At 38.1% G+C, this 27,935-nt stretch overlaps 2 protein-coding genes across 4 annotated transcripts; both read right to left on the bottom strand.

Moving 5' to 3' along the window:
• Positions 1-525: 525 nt before the first annotated feature.
• On the bottom strand, positions 526-7,055 carry ARL14EP (ADP ribosylation factor like GTPase 14 effector protein). 3 transcript variants are annotated; one of them, XM_030451439.1, is made up of 4 exons: positions 6,876-7,033; positions 4,375-4,880; positions 3,284-3,414; positions 526-1,988 (listed from the first exon to the last, which is right to left on the bottom strand). In XM_030451439.1, exons 2-4 carry the CDS (start codon positions 4,795-4,797, stop codon positions 1,760-1,762), a joined length of 783 nt encoding a protein of 260 aa, XP_030307299.1. In that variant the 5' UTR covers positions 4,798-4,880; positions 6,876-7,033; the 3' UTR covers positions 526-1,759. The 3 variants fall into 3 exon arrangements, with proteins under 3 accessions (XP_030307299.1, XP_030307300.1, XP_030307301.1); XM_030451440.1 differs by having other exon boundaries at positions 948-1,988; positions 6,977-7,055; XM_030451441.1 differs by lacking the exon at positions 6,876-7,033 and adding an exon at positions 6,511-6,620 and having other exon boundaries at positions 948-1,988.
• Positions 7,056-25,772: 18,717 nt separating this feature from the next.
• FSHB (follicle stimulating hormone subunit beta) lies at positions 25,773-26,738 on the bottom strand. The gene is made up of 2 exons (XM_008504778.1): positions 26,580-26,738; positions 25,773-26,009 (listed from the first exon to the last, which is right to left on the bottom strand). Exons 1-2 carry the CDS (start codon positions 26,736-26,738, stop codon positions 25,773-25,775), a joined length of 396 nt encoding a protein of 131 aa, XP_008503000.1.
• Between the last annotated feature and the right edge of the window lie 1,197 nt (positions 26,739-27,935).

The following is a 27,935-nucleotide window of genomic DNA, read 5'->3' as shown; positions in this document are numbered from 1 at the left end:
AAATCTGGAGCTTCTGTTCAGTAAGCTCAAATTGATCAATGGGATACGTCTTGTTCATAAAGGTTATTTTTTGTCCTATTTTGTCTTTTGAATAAGTAACTTTTGTCTAGGAATTGACTTCTGCAATTACTACCAAAAGGCAAGTTTTGACAGTAACTGGGATGTGTCTGTAGGCTTTTCTCTTCAATGTGTGCAGAGACTGAAGTGCTTATTATACCTGGTTATGAACTTTGGCTTTACAGAAGTAGTTGTTCTTTTTGCCTATGAAAGAACAGACTTATTTAACAGGCCTACTTGTAGAGTAATTCTGAGAGATGGGGAACTACACAGGCTATTGGGAAAAATATACAATGACTTCTAGATGATGATAGAAGAGCTGATGTACTGTGATGCTGGGGTAAGTTTGTGTGGTGTTTATTAAAATATACAGAACAAATGGAGACATTCATAGCTGCAAGGATTTTAAATCCAGAAAGATGTTCATCCATTGGAAGAACAGCCAATGCTCTGACCAAAAAAAGGACGTTTATTTTTGTTGCAGATTTAATAAAATGTAGTGTAAGATAATGCTTACACTTCACAAAGACCAGCAGAGGTCAGCACAACCCCAAGCATAACTTTGGATTTTAGTGATGTAACTTTCATGAGACATTTCAGAAAAGAAAATACTCCAAACAAATAGCAAGATTATACAACTTCATCAAGTCTTCAGAAAGCAACAGTTAAAAAGTATTCTTGAATAAATGTGACCTGATAAACATGCACCTAAGATTTCAATTACAAAATATCTTTCATAAATCTTGTTCTATTGTAAAACTTTGTTCTGATGATAGATACTGAATCCACCCACTTAATTCAGCTGTGGGGTTGGTTTGGTTTTTATTGGTATTAGGGTTTTGGTTTTTGTTTGTTTGTTTGTTTTCTTTGGCTTTTGTTTGGTAACAGACACTAAAATTAATTTCAGCTGCATCTAAACATTTACCTTAAAACCAATAAAAACTGAAAAGAACCCCAAAACCCAAGGCTGTTGAAGTACCAGTCCAGACTGATAACTAATTACAGACTGAGAAAAAAAAATACAGCAAAATTATTTCAATTGTGTTATACAGAAACCAAAAACCAGTATCATAATTACATACTTTGACATGTTTTTCATTGCCTTGACAATTTAGTAACACTTTTAACAGTGAGGTCTGAATTCATAAGGATAACTTGATCTCAAATCCCAGGGACTTGGATCTGAACTCTGGTATGCCTTTGAATCCATTTAAGTAAGCAGCATTGAATTTATCAGATATAGTTGGGGAAATCTGTAACACAGATAGCATTCACTATTAATACTGGACAGAGCTTTATCAATACTGCATGTAAATTCACTGGGAACTTTGAGTGCTTACCATAAAAGATTCAAAACCACAAGATCCTGAACTAAAAAACTGAGGGATTCATGGACATGGTACATTCTAAACACAGTATATGGAACAATAGTGAGTGGCTCAGGATATGTCACAAAATTGAACACTTTGTAATTTAATACAGTGAAAGATAATGACAACTTATTTGGATGGCTGCTGAGACTGAGTACAAGGTGGCATGAAGTGTGAAAAGACAGCGGCATGATTAAGAACAAAGAAAATGAATGTGAAAGTAACTACATAATCCTATGGGATGTGAGAAATTCCAGTGGCTTTCAGCAGACCAGTGAACAATAAATGTGCTGTGCTTAATCAGAGGACAGAATATACACCCAGGACATACATTAGCCAACATGCTTATTTCTAATAATTTCTCCTCCTTCTATCTCTATTTGCTCGTAGAGCCACTTGCGGTCACAGCGACATTCAGCTCCACACTTGCTGGAGCCACACTTGGGGCAAGCGTAGAAACACCCCAGGCAATCTTCATCAAGACAATCACAGAGATCCATCCCACTGTAAAGCAGCAGCCCCTGGCTGTCATAGACTTTACTCTTGGCTGGTATAACTTGCCTGCATGGTGGAAAAGAACAGTTATTTCCATGGTACAAAATCCACCTATTTTGATGCCGTAGGTTGTGGACAGAAGTTTGCTTTCTTCAGGTGTTTATTTTAACACTCTGTTAATTTGAAAGATGTATTTGACCACATCTCTCAGTCCCAGTTTTATCACCACACAAGTGTTTTTGAAATAACTTCAAAAACGGGAAGTTGTTATTTCAATAGCACACTTGTTCAACCATTTATGAATGCTTGTAGTTACGTGATGTAAACTTCAGATTCAGGCATCTTTCAGATGATGTGAAATGCTCCCTTAATATACTTTCATTTTGCTAACGGGTAGCTCTGATTTTTGAAGGTAATGCAGATTCATTTAGAGTGTGCACATCTTAAAGTATTTTAAATGCTTTAATCATTATCTGTCTCTAACAATTTGTTCAACTGCAACATCACAGAAAGACTCTGGAAGTCACCTTGTCTGGCTCTGTGTCCAAAGCCAGGTCACCTCAAATGAGGTTGCTTAGGGCTCCATCTAGTTGAGTTCTGAGTAGATGTAATGTCATAGATGATTCTGATCCAGTGTTTTACAAGATGCACAGAAAGTTTTCCTAACATCAAAATTTCCCTGGTTACAACTTCTACCTAAATTGAGTAGAAGAAACCGAGAGGGGAAAAGGATGTGTGGTGAGCAGCAGCTCTGGTGTCTGTTTCTGTCTTGTAGGGTTAAACTTAGGTGGAGAGCAGGGGAAAGGTATTAATGTTCTCTTTCTTGTGTGTTTGAACAATGTTTTACGACTACTTAAAGCTGGGACCTCTATCACTCTCTTCTGATAACCAGACAGAACTAGTCCAAACTTCACTGGGAAATGAGACAAAATTCAGCTGCATAAACCTTTCTCACCTGTAGATAGTGTGATTTTAAAACTAGTCAGACTAGAAGGCTGTAATTTGTTATCTAGTGGTATCCAACTTGGACACTAACTTCCCTTTTAAAAAAGACCTTATCTTCCTAATTTGCACACCTTTCTTTACAAGGCAGCAGTATAAGCTTCTTGAAAGATAATAATAGAAATACTTCGAGTGTTGCCCACTTGATTTTACTGTACTCAAATTTAGTCTGAGATTTTTAGTTTGAGTGAATTAATAGCTTAATTTATGATCTGCATAGCATTGTCATGCCTTACCAAATACTTGTATTCTAATTGCCTGAAATATGAACTATATCCTAGTAGTTTACCTTTGGTTTTCCTCACCTCAGTAATGATTTTTAACATCCTCAAAAGCAGAAAACATGCAGAGCAGCTCACCTGTCTGAACTAATTGATGCATTTTTTGATTGCAGTCGCCTTTTTTCCCTCTTACTGGTCTCAGGAGTAAATTCAGTCTGTCGTCCTGGATTAGCAAACTGTAGAGACTTTAAAGCTTTAGCTGTACGTCCCTGAACAAAGGCAGAAAATCTCATTTAATTACAAATACAAACCTAAATTAATAAGAAAATATTCAGTTGAGTCAGGATATTGTAGTAACTTGGGTAAATTGTTCACCTCAACTCTGAGCACTGGATTTCCCAGGAGAAAAGTCTTGAGTATTAATTTTTTTAATACTGGAAAACTGTCCCAAGTCTCAAAACCCAACACTACAAGCTGTATAATAGTTTCAATCAATGCTTTCAAACTTCACCCCTTATCAGTCTCCTAATCATACTGACATGCAATTGGAAAGCACAGCTGGGCAACCCTTTTCCAGGCTGAAAGGGACAACAGCTCCTAGAAGGCAGTTGTGCTTTGCCACATCAGCAGTCTTGCCCATTTGGCTGCCCACACTCCTCCCAGTCACCTGCATACACCTTGAACAATGCAGCAGTGCACAAGCTGTATTCAAACTCAGCACTCCAAGCATATCCTCTGACACCACCTTGTTACTGGCCCTGAACAAAATGCCATGGCCTTTGCAGCTCAGACACCACAAGAGTACACTTAATTCATCTCAGTGCTGGCTCACTTGGTAATGAGCTGCTAGACAAAGTAGATTTTTTTTTTAAGCTGAACAACCTTAGCAGTGTTCAGCTTTAAACTCAAGCCTGTGTTTTAGCAGGGATTGAGTAACAGTTTAAAATACCAGCAGCAGCCTGGTATTTACATGAACATAGGATTTGTAAGACACCCTAGTTCAGATTATTTGAAATTAAAAGCAGTAACATTTAATTTGGGAAAAGGATTTTTTTTTAACGTACTTGAAATAACAGTTCAAATGCAGTAAATTCCTACACATCTAAAAGACTACACCCTTTTATATTTCTAGATAAAAATTTAGTTCCTCTAGGTAGGGCTTGTATGAAGCTCAGTTCCAATATCTTGCAGCACTTAGAGGGAGTGGGAAAACTGCTCTATTTACATACATCTGGATCAAGTTTTCTTCTTTGACGATCTTCAGATTCCACATCCACACTTCCATTTATTATCTGCATACATTTGGGACAAAGCTTCCAACCAGGTACAAACTGTCTTCCAAACTTGGCACTTAGAAAAGTTGCATCATCTAAGTCAATTGCACGCAAGTTTTTCTTTGACAGTTTTCGGTGTATGTTAAAAGGATCACAACAAGATTTTTGTAAGTCTTCAAATCTTTCAATGTAAATTTTTGCATGGTGGAAGCAGATTGTATTGTTCTCTGAGAAGGTTATGCCAGTCCGTAGCTGCAGTAGCAGGAGGTCAGATGAAGATATATCTTGCTTAGTCTTGAAGCCAGTGTGCCGGGTGTAATAGGTCTTATGGCATTCATTGGTAGCTTGAAGCTGAACTCCAACTGAACAAGGATCCATCTTACTTTATCCAAATAACTTATTTCACTTATTTTGCTTGAAATTATTTTTTTTGTCTTTAAGTAGTTGCTATGAAGATCACCCTAGAGAAAGCATTAAAATTGGTCAGATTTGTGCTGCAAACCTTTTATCTGTAAGCTTAACAGGCCAAATTTAATTAAAAAAAACACATAAAGAATGTATAGCCTTCCAGTCTAAGACTAAAAATACACTGAATTTAATCCTGAAGTTAAACCATGCATCTTAGATTCCTTTCCTTTTCAAGCCACAACTACAAATTCAATGTTCAGTAGCATTACTTTCTCAAAAGCAACCTGGAAGCAAGGTATGGGGAGGATGAACAGCTCAGAGAGCTGCCTGCTCTGGTCATCAGTTTCCTGGGGGCCTCTTCCCTTGGCACAACCTTTGCTGGTTAAGCCCAGTTGTGAAGATGGCCCACAGGAAAAGACTGCTGACAGCTAAACAATTCACCCAGCCTAATTCCAAGTAGTTTCTAGGAAAAGCTGCTGGCAGTCAGCAGCACGGGCTGCCTGAATGACTGCTGGCAACTCACATTCAACAGCACATCCCTGTGCTGCCAACACAGAATCAACCTCTGCCTTTTCAAGGAACAGTCTGTGGCACACAGGACAGGTGGTTCTAGGTGTGTGCAGTTGTGGTCCTTGCATGATGCTCTCTCCAACTGAGTGCCACATCTGTCTGATGTAAATACTGGGCAGGTATTTAAACCCAACAACCAAACACAAATCTAGCTACTGCAAAGTGGTCTCATACCCATGCCAAAGTTTGTTGCAAATCCAATGCTGGCCCTAAAATATGAGCCTGAACCCACTCTGCACTATTTTCTACAATATAAAGGGAAAATTTATAGCAAAAGAAATTGATTTGTTCTAAAACCTCTGAGAACCTGAAGTACAATGAATACAATGGGATCTTATTACATGGAGCTGGTTTGGATTTGTACTGAAAACAGTGTTGATACCATGTTGATGTTGTACATATTTTGTGTGCTGAACAGCACAGGAACAACAGCAAGGCCTTTTTTCTTTCTCACTCTGCCCTGTCAGTAAGTAGATTGGGGGTGCACAAAAAGTGGGACACAGTTGGGACAGCTGACACCAACTAAGCAAAAGGATATTCCATGCAATACTGATGTGATCATCAGCAGTAAAATGGGGAGGGGAGGCTGGCATGGGGGTGCTGCTTGAGAGAACAGCTGGGCAGTAGTTGGTTGGTGGCAAGTAATTATTTTAATATGCACTACTTGTTTTTCTTGGGCCTCTGAGTTTTATTTTTCCCTGCTTTACAATTTTTAAAAAACTACTAAACTGTTTCTAGCTCAGCCCATGAGTTTCTTTGCTATCTTTGATAGGCATCTTTTTTGACAGTGGGCTATACTACCTGAAATACCACCATAAACAAAGCCAAAGAAGACCAAGCATAGCCCCAGTTTCTCCTAACAACTGTGTGCTGGTGACATAAGTATCTCATCCACTTGATTTGGAAAAAAAAAAAAAATTTAGAAAATTATTCTTCTCCCTTTTTCCTTTTTAAAGCTTTGGGTTGGAAATAGGAGAGAGCTTAAAAAAACCAAGTATTTCAATGACTTGTGACTTTTATTCACACCTGCCAAATAACGAGTTCGTGTTTACTGCACCAAATACAATAACCCAAAGCAGAGGGAAGTGAGGGGAAAAGAGGGAAGATGAGTACATCGGGGCCACCCGAGCAGGCAGGAAGATCCGTCACCGGTTTTCTAGCTCCTCGCTGGTGGAGAGGAGGGATGGCGTGAAATGGGGAAACAGCCCAAGGAAAAGCACAGCCCTGAAGCCCCGTGTGCCTGAACCCCCTGTGCCCCCCTGCACCCTGCACCCAGCCCGGCGGGAGGCAGGACAGGAACCTTTGGCGGGCCGGGGGCAGGGCAGCAAGCAGCGATCCCGCCCGCCGCCGGGAAGGGCTCCGGGCAGCCAGGCCGCGGGCCCAGGCTGCTAAAGGCTCCTCGCAGGCGCGGGGCCTGGCACGGACCCGCCGCGGCCCGGCTTCCTCTCGGCCCGGCCGCAGGAAGCCATCCCCGGTACCTTGCTGTGGAATTTGTCCCGCCGCTGCCCCAGCACCCGCCTTCCGCGCTGCCCCCGCGACACCGCAGCGGCTGCAGGCGGCCATGAGCCGCAGCGCTCACCACAGAGCAGCGGAACCGCAGGGCGGCACTTCCGGCTGGGACAGGAGGAGAAGGCGCCCGGGTGACCGGGAGAGGGGCGGGCGCGACGTGGTTACCTCAGCGAGCACGCGCTGTTACCTCAGTGTGGGGGAGCGCGCAGGGGCGAGGGAGGGGACTGAGGCAGGAGCGGGAGCGACCGACACCGCCCTCATACACCCCTCCTCTCCCTTAATACCCCCATCTTCTTCCCGCACACCCCTCCTCTTCCCTCACCCCCCCCTTTCACCCTCCCCTCACGCACCCCCTCCCCTCACACACATCTCCCTCATCTTTTCCTCTCATGCCCCCCTCTTCTTCCCGCATACTCCCCCTCTCCTCTCACGCCCCCCGCCCCACATCCTCTTTTCTTCCCACGCACCCCCCTTCTCGCCTCACATCCCCCCCTCATAACCCCTGCTTTTATCCTTTGGTGCTTGGGGGAAAAAGGGCCGGGGAATGGTGTTTTTTTCGGGGGCTCATTGCATCCAGCTAGTTAACATGGGAGAGGCTTGTGGTGGTGTTAGGCTAGGGAGTCAGCATTTATATTTTCTTCTGCACAAGTTTCTCACCACACTATTCCGTCCTCCCCTCTGCCAAAGTCGGTGCTAGCTAAGCTGTTAGCCTACTTTGAATAAAACAAAAATAGAGGAAAGATGTTGCTTCATTTAGAGCAAAACAAAAAAACACCCCAGTTTCTTGATCATTAGAATGTCTCTCAAGTCTGTTTGCTTTTGTTTGTTTGCTTAAATTCTAAAATGTTTTCAGGACACTGGACCTTTCCAGGGAACAGGTATGAAATTTCGATTTACTTGCTGGGATAGTGATGCCACACCCTACTTATTCTTGGAGTTTTTGGAACAACTAATAACACAGGTGCTGTAATAAGTACTTACATTTCTAATACTGATTTCAAATCGCAACCATGTTAGGGATACCTAAAAGAAAGCCTTAAAAAAAAAGTTGAATGAGAGTAATTTTCTCTGTCGCTCTCAGGTTGTTCTCTTCCCAACTGGATTAAACTCAGATGTTTTTAGAGGATGTGACTGGTCTTTCCAAACATCTTCAGAGACAAGGATACCCTTTTCAAAGTGTTGCCATTCACATAAATGAGATGTGACATACAGACTTGTGCCTGTGTTACATCAGTTTATCACAACCCACTAACATTAACAACAAATTAAAACTACCTACTTTGTCATGCTAGAGGCTTACATTCCCTCCCTAATCATTAATAACTAAATAACTCCTAATGCACTTTCCAGCAGATTTGCACTGGATGGTAATAGTAAGAAAACTGTATTCTAGTCAGAGCAAATACAGGAAGGCATGGCATGAACCTAAAAAAATAATGAGCCATAGAAATTAGTAACAACAGTGAGTAATCCTGTATCCATTACTTGGGGCTTTACACAGCTGATGGTGATGGTACTGTAACAGGTGACACCTCTTTTTAAACAAATAAAGGAGTTTGGGATGATTCTAAAATAGTGATCAGTGCAATGGAAGCCAGGCTTGATTCACCCTAAATATTTGTGTCTAGATCTAGGTGATTAAAGTTGTAATTCAGGCAGCTTTGGGGCTTGGTTTTCACTGGAAGTGTTCACAAGCTGAAGCTATGTCAGAATCTTGGATTGGGCAAATACTAGCCAAGCCTGAAAGAAACTAAATTTACTTTAAAGTGCAAAACAACTGGCTTGAAGTATGTGGCCAGTTTAAGGGACAAAACTTAAAAATACCTAACTTTCTTGATGCCTAGCAGTCGTTCTTTATGGCTCTGATGTATTTTTGCCATTAGAAAGATAAAATGAGTGTAATGAAATACTGAATCCAACTAAGCACAAATGTTAGACACAGCATGAAAGAGCTAAAGCAGCCAAGCGGGAGGTTTTCTCTTGCAGTATGTTATTCACAGCAGCTTTTGTCAATACTGGTAAAGAGATCAGTGAAAGAATGTTTCCAGGTAGAAATACGATTTTGAAACCATAGCCCTTTAAAAAGCAAATATAAATCAGGATGTCCTTTCATCTAATTTGATACAGCACTGCTGAAATAGTTGTCTGAAAATAATTAAAAGCCTTTGGAGGTCAGAAATAAATCTATAGTTGCTTCAGGAGATACCCAGGGTTCTAAAGCACAGGAATGTAAGGCTTTAATCGGGATGTGACAGTGGCAGCACGTAGGCTGGGCCATTTTCTGTTTCTCTGTCTGACCGTTCAAGAAAGCCATTAGAAACTCCATATATATTGCTTAAGTGTTACATTGGCTGAGTGGTGACAGAGGGACAACAAAATCCTATCATTCAAGGAGGGTTCAATACAGCTTCCTCTACTGACTTGTACTGCTTAGGATGAAATGTGTGGGATTAATGAAGGTGAATAATTCATGAGAGGAGATATTTGAGATACAGGCTATGACACCAATTTGTATTAAATAAATATAGGAAGAGCAGTGAGGTGTGTGTCAGTCTGTGAGGCTGATTGTACAGGGCTAGATACAGATTTCAGGTTATCCAGGTGTTAACTTGTAACAAGTCTGCCATTCATGGATTTAGACTGGTTTGGGGTGATCACATTAGCTTTTACCTAGGTAAATGGAATTGTTCCTTAATGGGAGACAAGTCTTGGGTTTTAGAGTAAAAGAATTCTAAATATGGAAGATAAAACCTAACAGGATCAATAGCTATGCTAGATATGGTAAAAATATTCTCATATTTTCTCATGTTTTGATAATACTGCATCAGAATTTAAATTTGTTTCCTTGCCAGTGCAGGTAGACTCCATACACCATTTTCATACCTAAGTGCATCTGAACACTCAAAGCTTGTGCTACAAAGGAATATGTATATCAAGGTAATTTTTAATGGATTTTGTGTTGAAGAGTTGTAGAAGTCACGCTCTCTGAATACAGTTTTGGACTGCTTGCTAAGATTCAGTGATTAGTGTGTGCCTCAGTTCATTCACATGTAAAATTGAATTAAGTGTTATTGACACATAGCATAATTTAAAAATTGCCATGTCTTTCTGCTGCCCTGATTTTCCAGAATTTGAAGCAGAAAAAGATTTGTTACTGACATGCAAGACACTGGGATAAACTCTGAAGAAAGATGATAAACAGTGTGTTCAGTACTGTACAAATTCCAGGTAGCTGAATTCAATTTCAAAGACAATCAAGTGAAAGTTTTTACAGGAGAGGGCTCCTTAAGGAAGCACGAAAAGTATGTCTTTTGGTAGTTTTTCCTCTGGGAGAACTACCTGGGCTTTGGTTTTTGTAACTTTGCCTTGCATGTGAGCAGCATTGTTTTAAGAGCTCACACTGAAACCGTAGGAAACTTCCTACCTAATAGAGTAAATCCTAAGATGTGTTTGGGAGCTGCCATTCTTCTTACGCCTGTTTATTCCCTAAATGCTTTGGGGAACTCTTCCTCCTCCTGCTCAGGAGAATTCTTTCTTTCATGACTGATCATTACAGTCTGAGGGTAAGTATTAGCCTGTTTAAATATTGCTTGTGGAACAAAAATTTAAAAAATATTAGTTTGCAGAAAGATGAAAGAAAAGCACCTTGGAAAATTTATTATGTTGCCATGAAATCTATGTCTTGTTTTTACCCTTTACAAGCACCCATGATCTCATCTGAACAACACTTAAGTAAATACATCTTATTACCAATGAGGGTAAGTGCTGATTTCATACTTTTGCCCCCACAAACTCAAATACAAGCATAAAGACATTCACTAAACCATAAACAAAGCTGTAAATAAGTAGCCCACATGACTTTTTCCCTGTAGAAATGTGATGCCAAGTGCACCATTTTATCTGAGAATCATCAAACTGATTTGAAAATAACAATCTTTAAATGTACCTTTGGATATTTTGTAACATGATGGTAACTTCTATATTGTAAGATATGGATATAAAAGCATGCATATGTTGGCTAAATAGCTTTTTGGTTGTGGTTTGTTTTTATATTAATTTGACGGTATTATAAGGAATATGGATGATTTGCAAAATTTGCATTTATGTGTTGACCAACAAATGTGGACATGCTGCAATTTTTGAGTAACAGATTTCTACTTTCTGAGGCTGGAAAAGCCCTAAAATCCCCTCAACTCTTTGATTCTCATTGTGTCACATAATCTGCTGTACTGGCATCTGACTTTGGGATTTCTGTTTGGGAATTCTTTGCCCTTTTCTTGATAGTCTTTATAAAACTTATTGCCTGGAACATTCTGGCTGTCTACTCAATGTGATCTTTCTTTTTTTGTGTGAGTTGAGCAGCATTTTGGCTACTGCTTCCTATCTGCTCCTCTTGTCTGAGCAACTTCACAGATGATAGAGCATCACTCTGTTGCTATACTCTGTTCCTTGCTCCGGGGCTGAAGAGAATGTGCTTAGAAACATGGATGTCTGCTGGTTTTTGGAATTGGTGCAGCATCTCTGCCAGTTTTATATCTCCTTTGAAAGCCCTGGTAGATAGCATTTTGTTCTAACATTCGTGTCTCAGATTGTGCTGGTTTTAATGAGAAGTTCTCTGTACTCATCTGTAAAGTTATTACAGTTATTTCTGATTCAGAAAGGAGGGTCAGGAGTTTTTGTGTTCTTAAAAAATCTCATTCAGCTTCTTTCTGGCCTCTCAGCCAGCAATTACTACTTGCACAGACCTAAGGCCAGCTAATGCTTACTGGTGACAGGTTAGGGTGTTCAAGGAATTCAAAATTTGACCTTTACTAAGAAAAATGTCCTCTCCACTCCTGGTTTGATGGAAAATGTCTATTGACAAGGGCTGTAACTGGGGCCTAATTTTGGAAAACCCATCCAGCAGATTGCTAGCAGTGCTTATCAGCCATGCCCTTGAAACTGTTTTGTGTATTAGCTGTAGAGTGAGAAAATTTTTTGCTGTGTTTTTATTGAAGGAAAAGTTTTACTCTGTCAATGTGGTTATACTACCATAAAAGTGTTTCTGCATTTATGGTAACTGATACAGATTGTATTGTAGAAGCAAGTTTTCCAGGGCAAATCACACCTTCCTTAACACTCATCAGCTTGTTATCTTATTGAGGAGGTGCTAAACAGTGTCACTTGGAGAAGCTGAGTGATTTAGTGAAATCCTGAAGCAGTTCAGAAGCACCTAGCAGGATGCAGTGTGGGTTTGTGTTGCTGAGGGCACTTGTGCAAGATTTATTGCTGCAGTTGTGCTGGTGTAATTCATAGGGGAAACTGATTTTAGTGTAGCCTGTTGCTTTAGTGGCTCCCTGCTGTGAAGTCCCTTTGCTTGGTAAGCTTGCTGTTTCTAAGCAAATCAGTTCTACCACACTTCCTCAGTTACACCCATGGAACAGAAAATCCTGAAATGCTTGTGAAAAGCATTGTCAGTGTCTGACTCTTGTGCTTGAGTATCAAATGTGTTGTACAACATCTTATCAGAGTATTGACATGGTATTCACATGGTCTGTGGAGCTGGGTGTATACACAGACCAAAAATAAATGTATCTGTTAGAATTTTTTTTTCCTCAGACCTCTTCTGTTACAGGAGTTGGGCTACACACAAAATTCTGTAACTATTCTTCAATGCTACAGCATTCTGTTCCATGACTCACTGTACAACAAGCTTTTTTATCAACTAAAGCTATGGGAACTGCCATGGTTCCTTGAAATCCTTATAGAAAGGAGACAGTTTCCCATTAAACCTTTACCGAAATCAGGTTTATTTATATCCAATCTGTTTTTACATTACAGAGTGATATTTCTGCCCCCCACCACCCTTCCCCCCCACCAAAGCATGGGAGACAGTTACATTGTCCAGCAGTTTTATAGCCTTGTGACAAATCAGTGACCTAAAAACCCACTGTTGCCCCCTGGATTTCATGCATCATTATGTATTTGGAAAGAAAATGGTGCATTTCTTTGCAACTGGTAGGTCTGTTAGTAGATACCAGCAAACACTGCATTTCAATCTTAATATAGTGGCTTTTGACTTCCAAAAACCAGTACAGACCCACTACATATTTTATTAGTCAGTATTATTTTAAAATAATGTTCAAACAATAAGATTTTTGGTTTTTAAAATCCTCTTTCATTTTGAAAAGTAAACCAGCAAAGCCTCTAATAAATGATGGGAGAAAATTCCAAAGTTTCCCATGCCCCCTCAAAAGCTACCTTAAAACATGTGCAACCTTAGACCAATGTGTTCATGTACTTTAGAATGTCAAAGCCAAACCACTGTAATTATCCAGGAACAAGCAAATTTGTGAGTTCTAATATTGGGAGTAACACCACTGCATCAAGACTCCAGATTCTCATTCTTTAGCATGAACAAAACGATTACCTTTATCTGTTTACCCAGCTTGGTTCTAGTTCATATATTCCATAGCAACACAGTTGCTACTGGCTTTAAACAAATCTGGTTCTTTCCCAGTTTTCATTTTCAAAGGAACAGGTGCCTTTTTTCCTTCTTTTTTTCCTTTTTTTTTTTTTTTTGTCTGTCTCCTATTTTCATTTCTCATGTATGGCATTTAAAATAGTTCTGATGAGGCAAATCTTTTGCTAATGTTTTACTTGTTACTTAATTGCATCTTTACTGTTTGCCACACTGTCAGAGTGACATAGAATTAGATCTTTGTTGAATATTTGGTCTCAAATGATACTTTAGGATTTTTTGTCATGGGCTATTGGTTTAGTGTTTTTTTCTTCAAGACCTTTGAAGAGCACAGCCAAGAACAGGCAATAGCTGAGAAACCATGTTAAAGGTTTGGTAACCAAGATATTCTCCCCATTCCCATCACTTGTGGCCTCCTTCATATATATATATGAGATAAACTGACTACCTGTATACTGGAATTCACACATTGTGTACAGATAGATAATAGAGGGTATCACCTATACTGAAGACCAAATCATTCTCCAGTGTGCTTGGTGTGGTTTTTGGTTGTCCAGCCTGAGGGATGTGTGACAGCTCTTCCCATATCTGGGTTAGTTTCAAAGAGAAGAATGGGACAGTGACCATCTCTTCAGTGCTGATCTGGAAGCTGGAAGCTGCTTGCAGAGCCCACTCTTGGGCTTAAAATGTGGGTAGGAGTGAGTTATGTACATTAAATTTAGTTACAAAGTATTCATAATTTTGTAGTGACATTAACTGTCAATGCTAATGAAGTCTTCTCAGGCTCACGGAGGAGGAAGTTGAAAGGCTGGTATTGCAGGCATTTAAAATGAATATTCTCCTTTCTGTACATGCTTTGTTTTGTTTTGTTTTCCTGTCTTTATTATCTTCCAGCTATAGGAAACAAACCTTTGGGCCATTCATCATCTTGAATCCGGGTCATTTTATGTATATAAACCTATCACTGGAACATTTCCTTATTTGTTCATTTTAATGGACTGTGACCAAAATGTTATTTTCCTTTTGTGTAATTTCCTTTTCTTTTCTGTAATGTCTGTTTATCATGTTTTATATTGCTGTCTTTTCCTTTATTGCAAAGCTTGTACAAATTGTGTTCATGCAGCCTCTTTATGATGAGTCCAATAATGAGTGGAAGAATTTTTATAAGTCTCTGTGACTTTTACTCTAAATGATAAGTATGCTTTTGCTTACTTTCTAATGATTTCCGTGGATTTTGAAATATTAGGAAGTCCTTGGAAAAATCCTTTAGAAAAGTCCTTTAGCATATAAAAAAATCTGTAGTTTTGTGTAACTGTCCTCTTGAAAGTGTAACTCATGAGTGCAATTTTTCATTTGGGCAGCCAAGAGCTACCTTCAAGGGCTACAATTTCCATGTGTCAATTGCTGCATGAAGAAAAAGAAAGAGAGCAAACCCAAGAGGTTGTCTGTTCTGTTATTGCACGCAAATGGATATTAGGAAACCTGTTCAGAAAATGGTCCCCAAAATAGGTAGTGTCATAGGTTGAGTTTCTTCCTCAAAGCTCTACTTTACATCACATATATTTTATCATTTCTCTTTGTTATAATCATTATTATAATGTTGCTCTGTATTGATCTGGCTGGAGAGATGTTTTAAATCTGGATTTTCATCTGAATCTTCTCAAAATGCGGAGAGACCTGAAAGACCCCAGTAACTCATCCTATCTCAGACTGGTGACTTCTCAAGTAAGAGATGTGCAATGGAACAGAGTTTTCTGTCTCAGGAGGATATCTTCTCATAAATTAATGTTTTGTGTATCTATCAGATGTCACTGTGTGCAAGTGCTTTTCTTTTAGTAGCCACAAACTCTTTTGGAATGGTGTAATGCAGTGAAGTACACAGAAGCCTCTGCTTTGTTTAGTGTTTGTTCCCATGAGGTAACTCTTACTCTGCACAGTGTTTCATTCTTTGGGTTCTTCTTTGCTGAGGAGGGAGAAGGAATTTTTGGAAGTGAAATATGTTCACTGTCTGCTATGCTTGATCAGGATTCTGTAATTAGGTCAGACTTGTATTTCACAGTAGTTTTCAGTGCAGTTTTGTCTCTTAGCACTCATTTTATATTTTTTTAATAGTGGAAATACTCAGAAAATCGTGACAAAGATAAAAAATGTAAAAGAAAGATTTTGTGTTTGTGGGAAATTGCCTTTACTCTCCAGATAGCACCATGGCTAACAGAAAAGTGATCGTGTGCTATGTTATAGTCATTTGCATAGAAAAACAGCATATGCTATCCAGTCCTTTTCATACTTTTATGTCCCCAAGCACCAAATGATGTCTGAACTGTCTTCTTTAGGCTCAAACACAAGCAGGCTGATGCCTGTACCACACAGCCCTGTGGGAAAACTTCTTGAGCTTTGCAAAAAAGTAATATCAGCCCATTTGCTTTTCATCTTCAGGGATACTTTCAGTCACAGTGTTGGGCTGTTGTTTCTGTTCTTTTAAACATCGCAGTATTATGAGCAGTAGTGTTTGTGTCAGTAATGTAATGCAGACAGGACAGTTCTGGTCAGTATTCCACAGCTAAGAGACAATTTTTCTTCTGATTGTCATTGCTCAATTTTAAAAGTGAAGAATCAAGCTATAGTATCTCAAATAGAAATGGACAATCTGTAAAATGATGAAGGTTCAAGCTCAGCCTTCTTTTGCATATTGCTCTGTGGCACAGACAGTGCCAGTGTGGTTTTTGTCATACATAAAAAGATAGGCAGTAAATGGCAGACTGGGGCCAGATCTTGTCAGTAGAAATAAGTAATTTGTACCTTTTTTCCACATGAACTGGTCTCTAGCAATGTGTCAGTGCTAGCCCTAAATCCTTATCTACTATCTAAAGTTTTTTTATCATCAACAGTTTTCCTTGGTTCATTACAATGCCTATGGAACCCCCCCCACTGCTTGCACACAGTTTCTTTGTATACACAACATCATTTACCAAGTGAGTACTCTGTGTTTTCTAAAATAGAACAATGTATTTTTTACTGTTCTCTGCTTTCGTTCTCTTCAGATCTTTTCTCCTGTTTCTCTCAAGAGCAGAGATGTTTGTTTTCTACAGGGTAGCTGTTTCAGATGATGCAGTGAGTACTGAATCCTCCGTGAAAAATCTGCAGTCACCAGTGAGTGTTTGCCAGCGTCTTGCCTTCCCCCACCTGGGAGTAGTGTAATGCCATCTTGTGGAGTTGTTTTATATTGCTCTAGATTAAAATGAGTAACAAATTCTGTGGGTTTGGTGAGTATTTGCCTTTCACTTCAGGGGGAGACATACACATTTCTCTTGTCAGAAGAGGCAGTATAAGCCACTAAACTCTAAAGCATTAACGAGAGGAGTAAATCATTCATGGGTTTAAAATAACACAAGGGTACGTATGGACGGTTTGTCAAGGAGGCAATTTAAGGTTCTTGATCAATATGTTAAGTATCTATCTTCATACACCACAGTATCCTTCTTATTGGCATCATAGCAAAGGAGAATTTTAAGGGAAGGCATGAGGTACAGCCAGAAAGTGCCTTTTTGGATGCTTCAATACATAACGCAACAGATAGATAAAGTGCAGAGGTGCTTGTCTGGAATGTTAACAACTAGTGATGGAAGCTGTCATAGCTTTTTTGAAGTCCTCTAAATACATGATGAGAAATGATGGGTAGGAAGGATCAGCCATAAAGAGCCTGAAAGTTATGGCAAATAGCTTATGGTTAATACAATAAAGAAGGAGCAGTCAGGAGAAAGTTGCAATGAGCAATGGCAAACAGGGCTGATGAGTTATGCAGCAGCATTTTTCATAAATCTATTATCTATAAGAGCTCCAGCAAATCATTACTTTTCCAGGCATTTTACTATTTTCTGTTGACATAATCACTGACAAATATTCTCTGTCTTCTTTTTCCTTCTGCCAATTGTGTCATTGTAGCACAATATCACACGGGGTAAGGCATATTCTTGGGAAGTTCTGCAGTTATAACACATATGATGAGGTACCTATATGACACAGATATTTGCAGAGGGTATTTCTTTATAGTACAGATCAAACAGCACTGTGTAATTCTCCATGGAATTTCTCTTGCATTCTTAGCACACAGTAATTGTACCACTCACCTGAGTGAAGCAGGTAAACAGGGAAATACTGTTTGTGTGAACATGAAATATGCCCTCTCAGCTGAGATGGTGTAGTGTGCCTGGTATCTATAGTTCTGTCTATGTTACTCTGCTGTTATTTGATGTTATCCAAATGGACAGTTTTGGAGAATTCAGTTTTGTGTGTATATTTGATTTGGGAGTTTGTTTGGTTTTTTGTTTATTTATGTTCTGTCTCATAAGTGTCAGTCATGTCATTCCCCCTCTCCTTGAATGTGCTTCAGCTATCCTCAGCTAGTTTAATCTTTTAAAATAAGTTTTAATAATTAAATAATCATTCTGAAAGTTCAAGAAGCCTGAATTTCTCATTTATATATGGAATTGATCATATGTGGGAAACTTATACTTGTGATTAGTGGTACCCAAAAGATTCCTCTCAAGATATGACATTCTTCAGTTGGAAAAAGAATTATGCCACTTGATTTATGTGACTTATCACAACTGCTAAGACTGATAGGATTTCAAATATTGAGGCTTTGCCACTTTCCTTTGAAATATTCTGAAACAGTCTGTGGGTTAAAATCACCAGATAAATCAGCTTCTTTGCTTGTTAGCATTCTGTGAGCTGACAAAGAGAATATATTAGTTTATTAATGATCTAGTTACTGATACTGTTCCAAACACTTCTATAAGCTTATTTTCTGAATACTGTATCTGTAAGTGTTCATTCAGACAGTATTAAGACTCCTAGAAAAGACCAGTGGGAATGAAAAGGAAAATTCCCTTCACTCCAGAAGCATGAACATTTTCAGTCTTTCTGAGTGTTTGACAGGATGAAAAAGATGAGTGGAAGATTGTTAAAGTTTCCCTACCTATTGAAATGAAAGGAAACTAATTCCTTATGACTAGTGCTGAGTAACTTTTAAAATAATGTCATAGTATTGTATTAAAGGAGAATGTTGCCATCCCCACTTAAAAGAGTATTTGCCTGGAAAATGAAGACTAGTTTGCTTATAGGCAGGGCTTTTTAAATTTTATTTTTTAAAGAAAAAAATCAGAATATCTGGTACCACAGCTGTTTCAGAATGTTACGGTTATTTAAACTTTTTTTCTGGTGGGATTGAAGCAAGGATTGAGGCCAAATTTTTGAAAAACACTTTAGGCTTTGCTCCAGTCTGTTTTATTGGCTTTTTATTCAGGAAAATGGTACAGTACAGAATCCTTCTGCTTCTGTACAGTTTCTACTTTCTCTGTCTTTTACAGATATTGTATTTACTTTTAAATAATTAATAAAAATAGTCAAGCTATAAAAAACTTAGAACTAAATAAAAACATAGATGTCAACAGTGCTAAAATACGATGAGATTACTATCTGATGACTCAGGTTAGGCCTGTGCCTGGTCCTGTGTTTCCATTTTTGAAGTCTTATACACCTGATTAAAAAAAATACCTGAGGACACATCAATGTACTAAAGAGTAAATTAGATTTAGTAAACCTGACTCATGGAGATTTTAATTTAGATAAGTAAAGCTTTGTTCCTGAAAGTATTGCTTGCAATGAATTGCAATGTGATTTGTTTTGGAAACTCCAGTGTTCACCAGGAAAATCTGTCTGGCCTTGGTTTCCCAATGAATTTTACTTTGGTGCAGCTGCCACATAAAGTTCATTCTCATCCAGGCAAAGCAAAGCATTACTCAAAACCCAAACACAGCTCAATAAATGGCAAAGGCTGTCTGAACTGAAGAAGTGAAAGGGGAAATTATCTTTTGTTCAACATTGAAAGCAGATTTTGCAGACTTTGATTATTCATAAATGCCTTTCTTCTTACATTATCAATTTCATTCTTTTTTATTTTGTGATTCTTACTTCTGTTGAGTCAGAGGTGCAACAGTTGTCCTCAGAATCAGTCACTAAACTGCATTACAGCTGATAAACAGTGATTAATCTTTTCTGTGAGGACGTGCTTAATTTTTGTTAAATGCAGCAAGGGAGGTGTCCCTGCCCATGCAAGGGATTAGAACGAGATGATCTTTAGGGTCACTTCCAACCATAACCATTCTATCATTCTATATGAATCTATTGCTTTATTTTCAGATCAAGAGCAGCAACACATTTCAAATGAATGAGTGGAGTCTAATAATGTTACCAGTCATATAGTCCCTCAAACAGTGGTTTTATGCAGCTTTGCTAGAGTAAGAAATCACAAGGTCCTGAAGTCTCCCTTATCACTTTCCATATGCTTGGGAATGTCACGTTTCTCATTTTGAAGTCAGGGAGCTGTGTATGTCAAAAGCAGAATTGCTGGTTTCTTTTGTGTGGCATACTGGGTTATCAAGAAAGAGAAGATCCTTTTTTTTTGTGCTATTAATATTACCTAGTTTGAGATGTGGCAAATAACCTGAAATTAACACAAGAGTGACATTAGAAGGAAATTTTCTAATGTGAGACCTGACACTATTCCAGACCTCAGTATTAGCAAATATTTAATGGATTAGACATCTACTGAAAGGACATAGACTGAATTATATAAGGGCATCACAAACCCTTGAGTATTCAACCCCTGAAGCATTGAAATGCATAACTGAGGCTTAGTTATTCTGATGTAATGTTGCTCATTTCCAGGCTTGCTCTCATGCTATTTCATTTGTGATCAGTAAAGCAATATTGGTCTATGCAGTACAAGCAAAAACTAAATTGATATTCTTACACCAGAATGCTCTGTAATCCCACTAACAATTCTCTTATTCTTAAAATAAATATTCTAAAATATTGCAGTGTTGAATAGATGAAAATAATTTTTTTTTAGAGTGGTCTTTGTGAGCCTGTAAGTCCATTCCAGACAATACCCTTTCCATTAACTATGGTGCTTTTTCTTAGAGGTGATATTTGGGGCTCATGTTAGGTGAATCTTGGTCAAATTGCTGCACCTTCATTATTGCTAATTAATTATCCAGATATTGAAAGCTGGTTTCTAAACTTTTTAGAGAAATACTTAATAAAATGTGCTGTACATGCTGAATAACCAATCCTGAGCAACTCGGTTGTGCATAGACAGGAATTGTTTTGGCTATACTTTTACATTGTCCCTGAACTAAGTATCACAGTATAAAGTGGTTTCAAGTTCCAGACATAGTAATCCAACCTTATGAACACATCAGATACTCCTAGATCAGGATCTACTTTTCTTAAGGCTAAATTGTATTAACAACACACCTCTGGTATTTATTCAGTGAATTGAAATAATCAATGTGCAGTAACACTTCTTGCCTCTTTCAACTCCTCAAGTTGCCACATAAAAGAAAACAAATGGTTAATGACTGTAAAGCAGAGCTAGTTAATTCTTTCCCTTCCCCACCTACACATAATTAACACTGACATTTGATTTCTTGCAGGTATGTCCTTTCTCAAACCCTGTTCCTGTCTGGTTTTCTGTATTTCCCAGAGACTGGAGCCTTGTAAGCTGCTGTAATGTCTAGCAGTGTAAGTCCCACTGAAAGACCAAGGCTTTGATAGCTATTATTAATAACATAAATGGAAGAGAAGCATGAGATAAATAGAAAAAAATTCTAGATCCCACTGCCTGAGTAGAGGGGGGCCACTAATCTCAAGGCTGCCATGAATTTACAGGTTAGCTGCTTAGCTCTTTTTTTCATAGTTTGTTCTGTAGTTTCAATCAAAATTTTCATTGTATTTTTTAATGAAAATGAAGTGTGCAGCTGAATACTGCGTACTGACAAAGCAAAATGCATTTGCTAAAATGGGAGTGTGAATAACACCATGCCCAATTGTCTTTTCACTTTCCATTTAAATAACCCAAGTTAAGCACAGCCTCAACTTGACATGTACAATCCAAAATCCTGACATTCCCATTTTCTACCTATTGTTTGCAGTTGTCTCTGTCTTAGACTGCATTTGTCTAAGGATTTGGGGGTGGCTAATAAATTCTTATTAATCGCTTGTGTTAATACAAGTAGAGGACACTTACATTTCTATATATAAATATGATAAAAATAGTGTGAGCCCAATCATGTGCCAGAATTATGAAGGGTCAACCTCTTTTAAGCTAGGAGGAATGATTTGCACACTTTAGGCAGGGAATAACAGCTGAGCACAATCAAAAGTGTGTTAAAGTTAATGTTGATGCTTTATTAGTGGCTTCAAGGTGAGTAACATGTATTTCTTTGCCTCTCTGTAAAACCAGGGTGTGCTTTCTACCTAAAAAGACAGTTGGGATTAAGCAGTCTTTTTAATTAGTTGCACTGTGAATACTGCTCTGCACTTTTTGTTCCCATCTTGATGTCTGGAGAGTTTCAAGTACAACTGGCAGACACTTATAAGATCAAGGTCAAACTGTCTGCATAATAAATGGTAGAAAGTACTAATGCTTCCACAGATGTGGTGGCAGAGATGAGTAATCTTTGTGCAATTTATCTATGCATCTGGGTATTTGAAAGAATTAATTAATGACCAAGCAATTAATCTGGCATTGTGTCCCTCAAAGATCTTTAAGGAACAATTTTAAATTTAAATAATTTAAAGTTCAATTTGATGTATTGTCTCTATGCTGCATTCCTTCACCAAGACATTATAGACTGTAGTTTTCCAGGTTTCTTTCTTTTAGGGTGATGCAATAAAAGAAATAATTTTACTTAACTGGGAGTAGATCTGTCCCTTTTAGCTTTTACTACTTCTGAAGTTCATTTCTGTAGTCTGGTGGCTAAAGTACAACATATAATGTCTTGTTTGCAGAGCCTGCCTTTAAAAATAGGATTAATGATGAGTTAAAAAGTTCACTATTGGCAGAATAGTTCTCTTGAAAAGCATTTTGCATGTTGATTTCAATGGAGAAGGTCAGACCCAGGGTAGGAATTTTTTAATACCTACATCTGGTTCTAGTAGAAGTGTTTCTAAAAACTTACCCACCAATTTGGTATGAAGAGTAGAAAGTCAAAGTGAGACTTTCACCTTTTGGAGGGTGGCCATTAATTCATCCTGATGGGGCTAGGCAGAGACCACGGAAATTGCTTAAGTATTTTTCTTAAATAATAATTCAAATAATAATTCGAAGCAGATTTGGACCTCAGGCTACACTGATACTCATGCAAATACCTTCTCTAAAAGCTAAAAGTCTGGAAATATGTTGATGTAAAAGTAAGTTTAGTGAAATGTTTGTTGGTTATTTAATAGAAAGTGAACTTTTAGAAGACAGAGTCAGTCTGTCTTACCAGCTTTCAAAGTCCAAGGTATCTTCAAGTCAGGTGGGCCTTCTCTAAGAGTTTCTGAATTTCTATCACTGGGACTACTGATATTGAAATACTCGTAATCAGTCTAGAGAGCAACAAATAATTATTTACATGTTTTGGAATGGATTTTACTACAGACTAGAATACCAAATCTAATTGCATATCAATGGAGGCATACATTTAAACCCACTGATATTAAAAGCAAGACTTCAGGTGGAACTTAGATGTTTTATGAGTCTTTACTGTAATTGCTTGTAATTAGAAAAAGAAGATAAATGCAGTAAACTTTTTTTTTTGCTGTTCCCCACTGGTCTACTGAAGAACAGAAAGCTTTTGGGCATGATAAACCATTTATAAAAAGGCCAGATTTTTGAAAGAGATTTGGAACTCATATCTAGTAGGTACTGGGTACTGGACAGGGGTAGAGAAAGTGTATTTCCAAAGGTTATAATTTCCTTGGCAGGGGCTAGTGTTTATACAGAGAGTACCTTTTTCTTTGCATCTTTAAGTGTCTAGGGCTTGGTTTTTATTTACCTCAGCATTGGTACCTAAGATGTGTAAGAAATATAAATTAAGAGTTTGGAAGCTTGCAGAGATTGGGATTTTTTGCTATGATGTGGTGTTGATATTAATCTCCACTCTTTTGACTGCATTAGTCACAGTTTTAGTTTTGAGGTTATGAATAGAGTCATTTGCAAAGATTAAATGAGGGATGAATTTGTCTGATGGATGAAATGAGACTGTATGATTTTTGTTTCCACATGCAAGCTGATTTGTGTCAGAGATGTGGACACAACTCTGGAGAGGTCCTCATCCTTATAGATTAAGTAAATTATTAAATATAATCTTTATTTTCATCCACAGTCTGTTTTGTTAAAACTATACAGTATTTCATTATTCCATTACTGGTGAGACTAAAATATACCAATCTTTTATTGGGTGAGATTTGGCCATATTAGGCAAATATCGCTCAGATGGGCCAATTAATTGTATGAAAAAAATACTGAAGGGAAAAGAAAATGTGTGCTTGAAACTATAGTGAAGTGGGCAGGTGAATTCTTAAGTTTTTTTTCATTGGTTCATTAAGACATATACAACAGAGGTGCAACAAAATTATTTTTATTATTCCAAAACGAACAACAGACAATATAGGTATTTACAGATTTATGTTGGAAACATACCTTTTCCCATAAATTTTTACTACAATCTAATTCATTCTGCAGTTTTAGTTCAGAATTCTCTCACCCAAAATATAATAATTCCTGATATGAATAATATTAATAGTTTCAACTGAAGGCAAACGGAAATGCTGAGTGAGAGACAATTTGATTTACCTATTACTTTACTGCTTTTAAAACTAGATCAAAGAAAATGTCCATGCAGATTAATCTTATAAATAAAATCAAGAGAACTGATATCTTTCATTAAAAAACACAAAAATTAAATAAATAAAAATATCTATTTATTATAAGAGAGATCCACTCCCTTACTTCCTTCCCCTGACAATTGATTTCATTGTCAGTTTGCTAGTGACTCCTGAATCTTTCACTAGTTGATCTGTTCACTATGAACATGGAGAACTGACTGTCACTTTTCTCTTTGCAACAGTCTTCAAGCATGTAAAAGGTTTCACTAATTCCTCCCCTCCCTCCCCTCCTGCATGTGTAACTACCACAAGTATTTAGATCTTATTTTCCTAAGATGCTTTTTTAGGTCTCTCTCCATTTTTATCAGTCTTCCATGAATTTTCTGCAGTTTTTCAACACCACAAATTTCTGTGTCCAAAGCTGGAAATCACAACTCAGCTGAAGCTCGTGTCATGTTTAGCAGTGGCAGGAGGTTACATCTTGTAGGTTCTGCTCCTTACACTTCTACTTTTCTACAGTGCTGTGATGCTGCTGACTTGTACTTAGCTTGGATATCCTTCAGGTCTTCAGTGCTGAGCTGCTGCTGAACCAGCTGCTCTCCATTCTCTATTTTTGTAGGTGACCTCCTGATGAAAAGCAGTCTTTTAGTTTTCTTAGTAGTTTTTGTCATTCTGTAGGTTTCATATGGTTTTCCCAATAACAGATAATTTTCTGTTCTGATTCAGTGAGTCCTCCAGCTGCTTCCAGACCACCTCAGCTTCATATTGCTCACTGCAGAATTAGGTTGCTGCAGAACTCTGTGTAAACTTCCGTTCTCAAACAGGACTGCTGTGAACTACTTTCAAGCTGTATTATCACACCATATTTGCTCTACTGGAATCAGGTGCCTCAAGATTCATCCCTAAATAATTTATGAGACTGCTATGTTAGTGCTAAAAGACTCTTCATTATTATTCTGTTGTGTTATGAGAGGAAATCCAGTGTTATTGGATTGTGGCAAAAATTTCAAAATGTTTTAAAATGAAGATTTTTACTCAGGTGAAAATAAACAGCTGATGGTTCTTTTATCAAGTTAGCCAGGTGTGAACTAGAGTTCAGGTGACATTTAGTATTTGAACATAGATTTTGGCTCTTAAGAAACATGCTGTTATTAGTTACAGACCCTAACAGCTATATGAAATATTTTGAAAAAAAAAAAAAAAAGAATCTCAGCTGAGAGATGTTTGCAGTCCAGCTGACAGAAGGCAAGGGCACAGATGTTGGTTGGAAGAAAAAAAGTGCTACAAGGCTTATTGAAAATGTGTGAGTTCTGAGGAGAGATGGAAAGCAGGGGCTAATAAAGCATTGGAAGTTGAGTACTTTTTGAAAGCATAGGATAGCACAGAATAAGTTAAGTGTGCTGGGCAGTAGGAATGCAGGAATAACAAGAATGAAGGTGACAGAAGTCGAGGGAAGAAGGAATTGGAAGCAGCATTCTATGAACCTATGAAAAATAACTTAAGGATGGGGTGAGTAGGGAAGACCTAAAGAGAAGAAAAGTGTATTCAATAACTCTCCATTTTGGCCTTAAAAATCTTTGTTTTTATCTTGGAAGTTTCTAAATACCCTTGCTATGATCTTCCACTTAACCCAATCAATACCTTTCCTTAGAAGTGAGCACTGAAAACCAAACTGCCACATGAGTGCCCTTCACTGGTTGCTTCCATTCTGGCTGAAGGAGCAGTAGGATGGCCCAAGGCCCCTGACAGTGCAGTCAGTGGTGTCAGTGTCACAGGTCTCACAGTGGCACTCTGTAGCTACTGGGTAGGAATAAAAAGATTCTGGATGGTTGCCACAGCCAGGGATCTTCACTGTTTCATATACAACCTCCTTGAAGGTGCACGTTTGCTGAACAGATGATACTGGTGGATATTTATATACAGGATCCTGAAAATTACAAGGAAGAAATACTTGTTTTGAAACTTTTTGGATAGAATTATTTTTTATAAAATCAAGGACTAAAACTAATTAAACTGATACAGAATATTGCACTGAGATGAAAAGGATTTGGATCAGGCTCTTTAACTTCATCTAGTTTCTTACATTCCTCCTTCCAGGAGGATTAATATAGAAATTTGTGTCATACCATCACCAGGCACTATTGCACATCATTTGATTTGTAAGGGTAGAGGTGTCCACACAGTGATGGCCACTTTATTGCTTCTGTTTGCAGCCACAAATTGAACACCTGGCAGAGAAATACACTGTAATACTTCCAACTCTAGTTACACATATAAACATAACATTTGCAGCCAGTTAAAGTACTAAATTTTCCTAGCATCTTATCACCGTTCAGCTTGGCTGTGTATCTACTTTCCTGTCAAACAGCACAGCAGTTACTCAACCTTTTATATCAGAAAGCTCATCCTGACTATTTGTGTTTGTTATGGACTGAAGAAATGGATTATTCATACATCCCATGGAATATTTAATACCAGTGCCTGAAATTAAACTTACCCTTGTGAAGCAGTATCCTGAGCACCACGTGGCATTCACTGTAATGCAGAATTCACATTCTTCTTTTTCTACTGCTATGGTAATATTGGTGAGCTGACAGCTATTGCAGCAAATTACTTTCCAGCAGAACAACAGCATGTAACAGTTAACTGTCTTCATCCTGTGTGTAAAGCAAAAGATATATCTATCCTAGAGAAACACATGTATTTGTTTTCAACAGGAATATTTATAGAGACAGGGAGAAACTGAGTCTTCACATAATCCTCAAGTAGTTCTATAATAGTGAGATTTCAGAAACATCAGTGAGAACACAGAATAAAAGCCATTAAGTAGATCTCTCTGTATGGCTATTGTTAAAGCAGCTTGATTTTCCCAAATGACTGAAATGTCTTCAGTCTTTGCAGAATAATAATGGCAGAGTACCATACCACTTTTAGTGAAATATTTTAATCTAAGTTTCTGTATATAGATTGTGCCCTGTCTTTAAGGAGAAGGAAAAAAGAAGCAAGGGAGAGAAAGCACAAAGGAAAATCTATTTTTCAGAAGCAAAGATTTCTAGATCAGGATCTAATGAAAACTTACTTGTGTTCTGCTTGCCTTCCTGGTAATAACTGCAGTGAAATGAAAGCCCTGTGCTTACCTTTTATACTAAATTGTGTGTAACTTATACCTTGAGGATTTGCAGTGTATTAATGCAGCAAGCATTACTTTGGTGTTTGGTGAAAGCAGATTAATCCTCAGCCAGACAGTGAGATCAAGCCTTGTTAGGAGGAAAACTGAAAAGCAAAACATTCTCAGGATATGATGGTGAAGGTTACTGTCACAATGCCTTTTTAAAAATTTCACTGGATTTGATTCAGTGGCATTTAAAAATAGCTGAGCTATTCCACAGTTTGAAAGAAGGTTGACAAGCATATCTAAAAAGTTCAGGTATTTTAACTGTCTTATGTCAGCCCTTAAATTTATAGGCTTCAGGTGCAAGCTGGTCCCAGGGTAATTCATAGAGAGGACGTTGCTAGAGTGTTTCTTGGCTAGTGAACATGTTTTCTGTTTTTTTCAGAGTATCAGCCTTAAATACTTTTCTCTGAATTAAGTCTTACCCAGTGAGCTGCAAATATACTTGTTTCTTGACCTGTGGTCCAAGAAAACTAGTAGGACAAATTTTGCTAAATCATGAGTTAACTCTACTTTTCTTTGCCACCTAAAATACAGCTGTGATTTCTTGAAAATCAGATTTCTGACTTGCTATGTGCAGTCTTGGTTCCTGTCTATAGCATGGTCACCTTTTTCTTAACTTATGTAAGGGAAAGACACTCTAAAGTTGTCATAATGAGCCTCCAGATCCATGTTTTCCAT

This window comes from Calypte anna, chromosome 5, assembly GCF_003957555.1.
Source record: "Calypte anna isolate BGI_N300 chromosome 5, bCalAnn1_v1.p, whole genome shotgun sequence".
NCBI lineage: Eukaryota > Metazoa > Chordata > Aves > Apodiformes > Trochilidae > Calypte > Calypte anna.
This window is presented reverse-complemented; position numbering and strand designations above follow the sequence as displayed.

What these genes read in the sequence shown, in the direction of transcription:
- ARL14EP (XM_030451440.1), bottom strand. Translation starts at nt 4,797, where the DNA reads ATGGATCCTTGTTCAGTTGGAGTTCAGCTTCAAGCTACCAATGAATGC. An exon ending in GAAGAAAACTTGATCCAGAT is followed by an intron (nt 3,415 to 4,374) that starts GTATGTAAATAG and finishes GCCTTTGTTCAG; the next exon opens with GGACGTACAGCTAAAGCTTT. An exon ending in GCATCAATTAGTTCAGACAG is followed by an intron (nt 1,989 to 3,283) that starts GTGAGCTGCTCT and finishes TCCACCATGCAG; the next exon opens with GCAAGTTATACCAGCCAAGA.
- FSHB (XM_008504778.1), bottom strand. Translation starts at nt 26,738, where the DNA reads ATGAAGACAGTTAACTGTTACATGCTGTTGTTCTGCTGGAAAGTAATT. An exon ending in CAGGATACTGCTTCACAAGG is followed by an intron (nt 26,010 to 26,579) that starts GTAAGTTTAATT and finishes TGTAATTTTCAG; the next exon opens with GATCCTGTATATAAATATCC.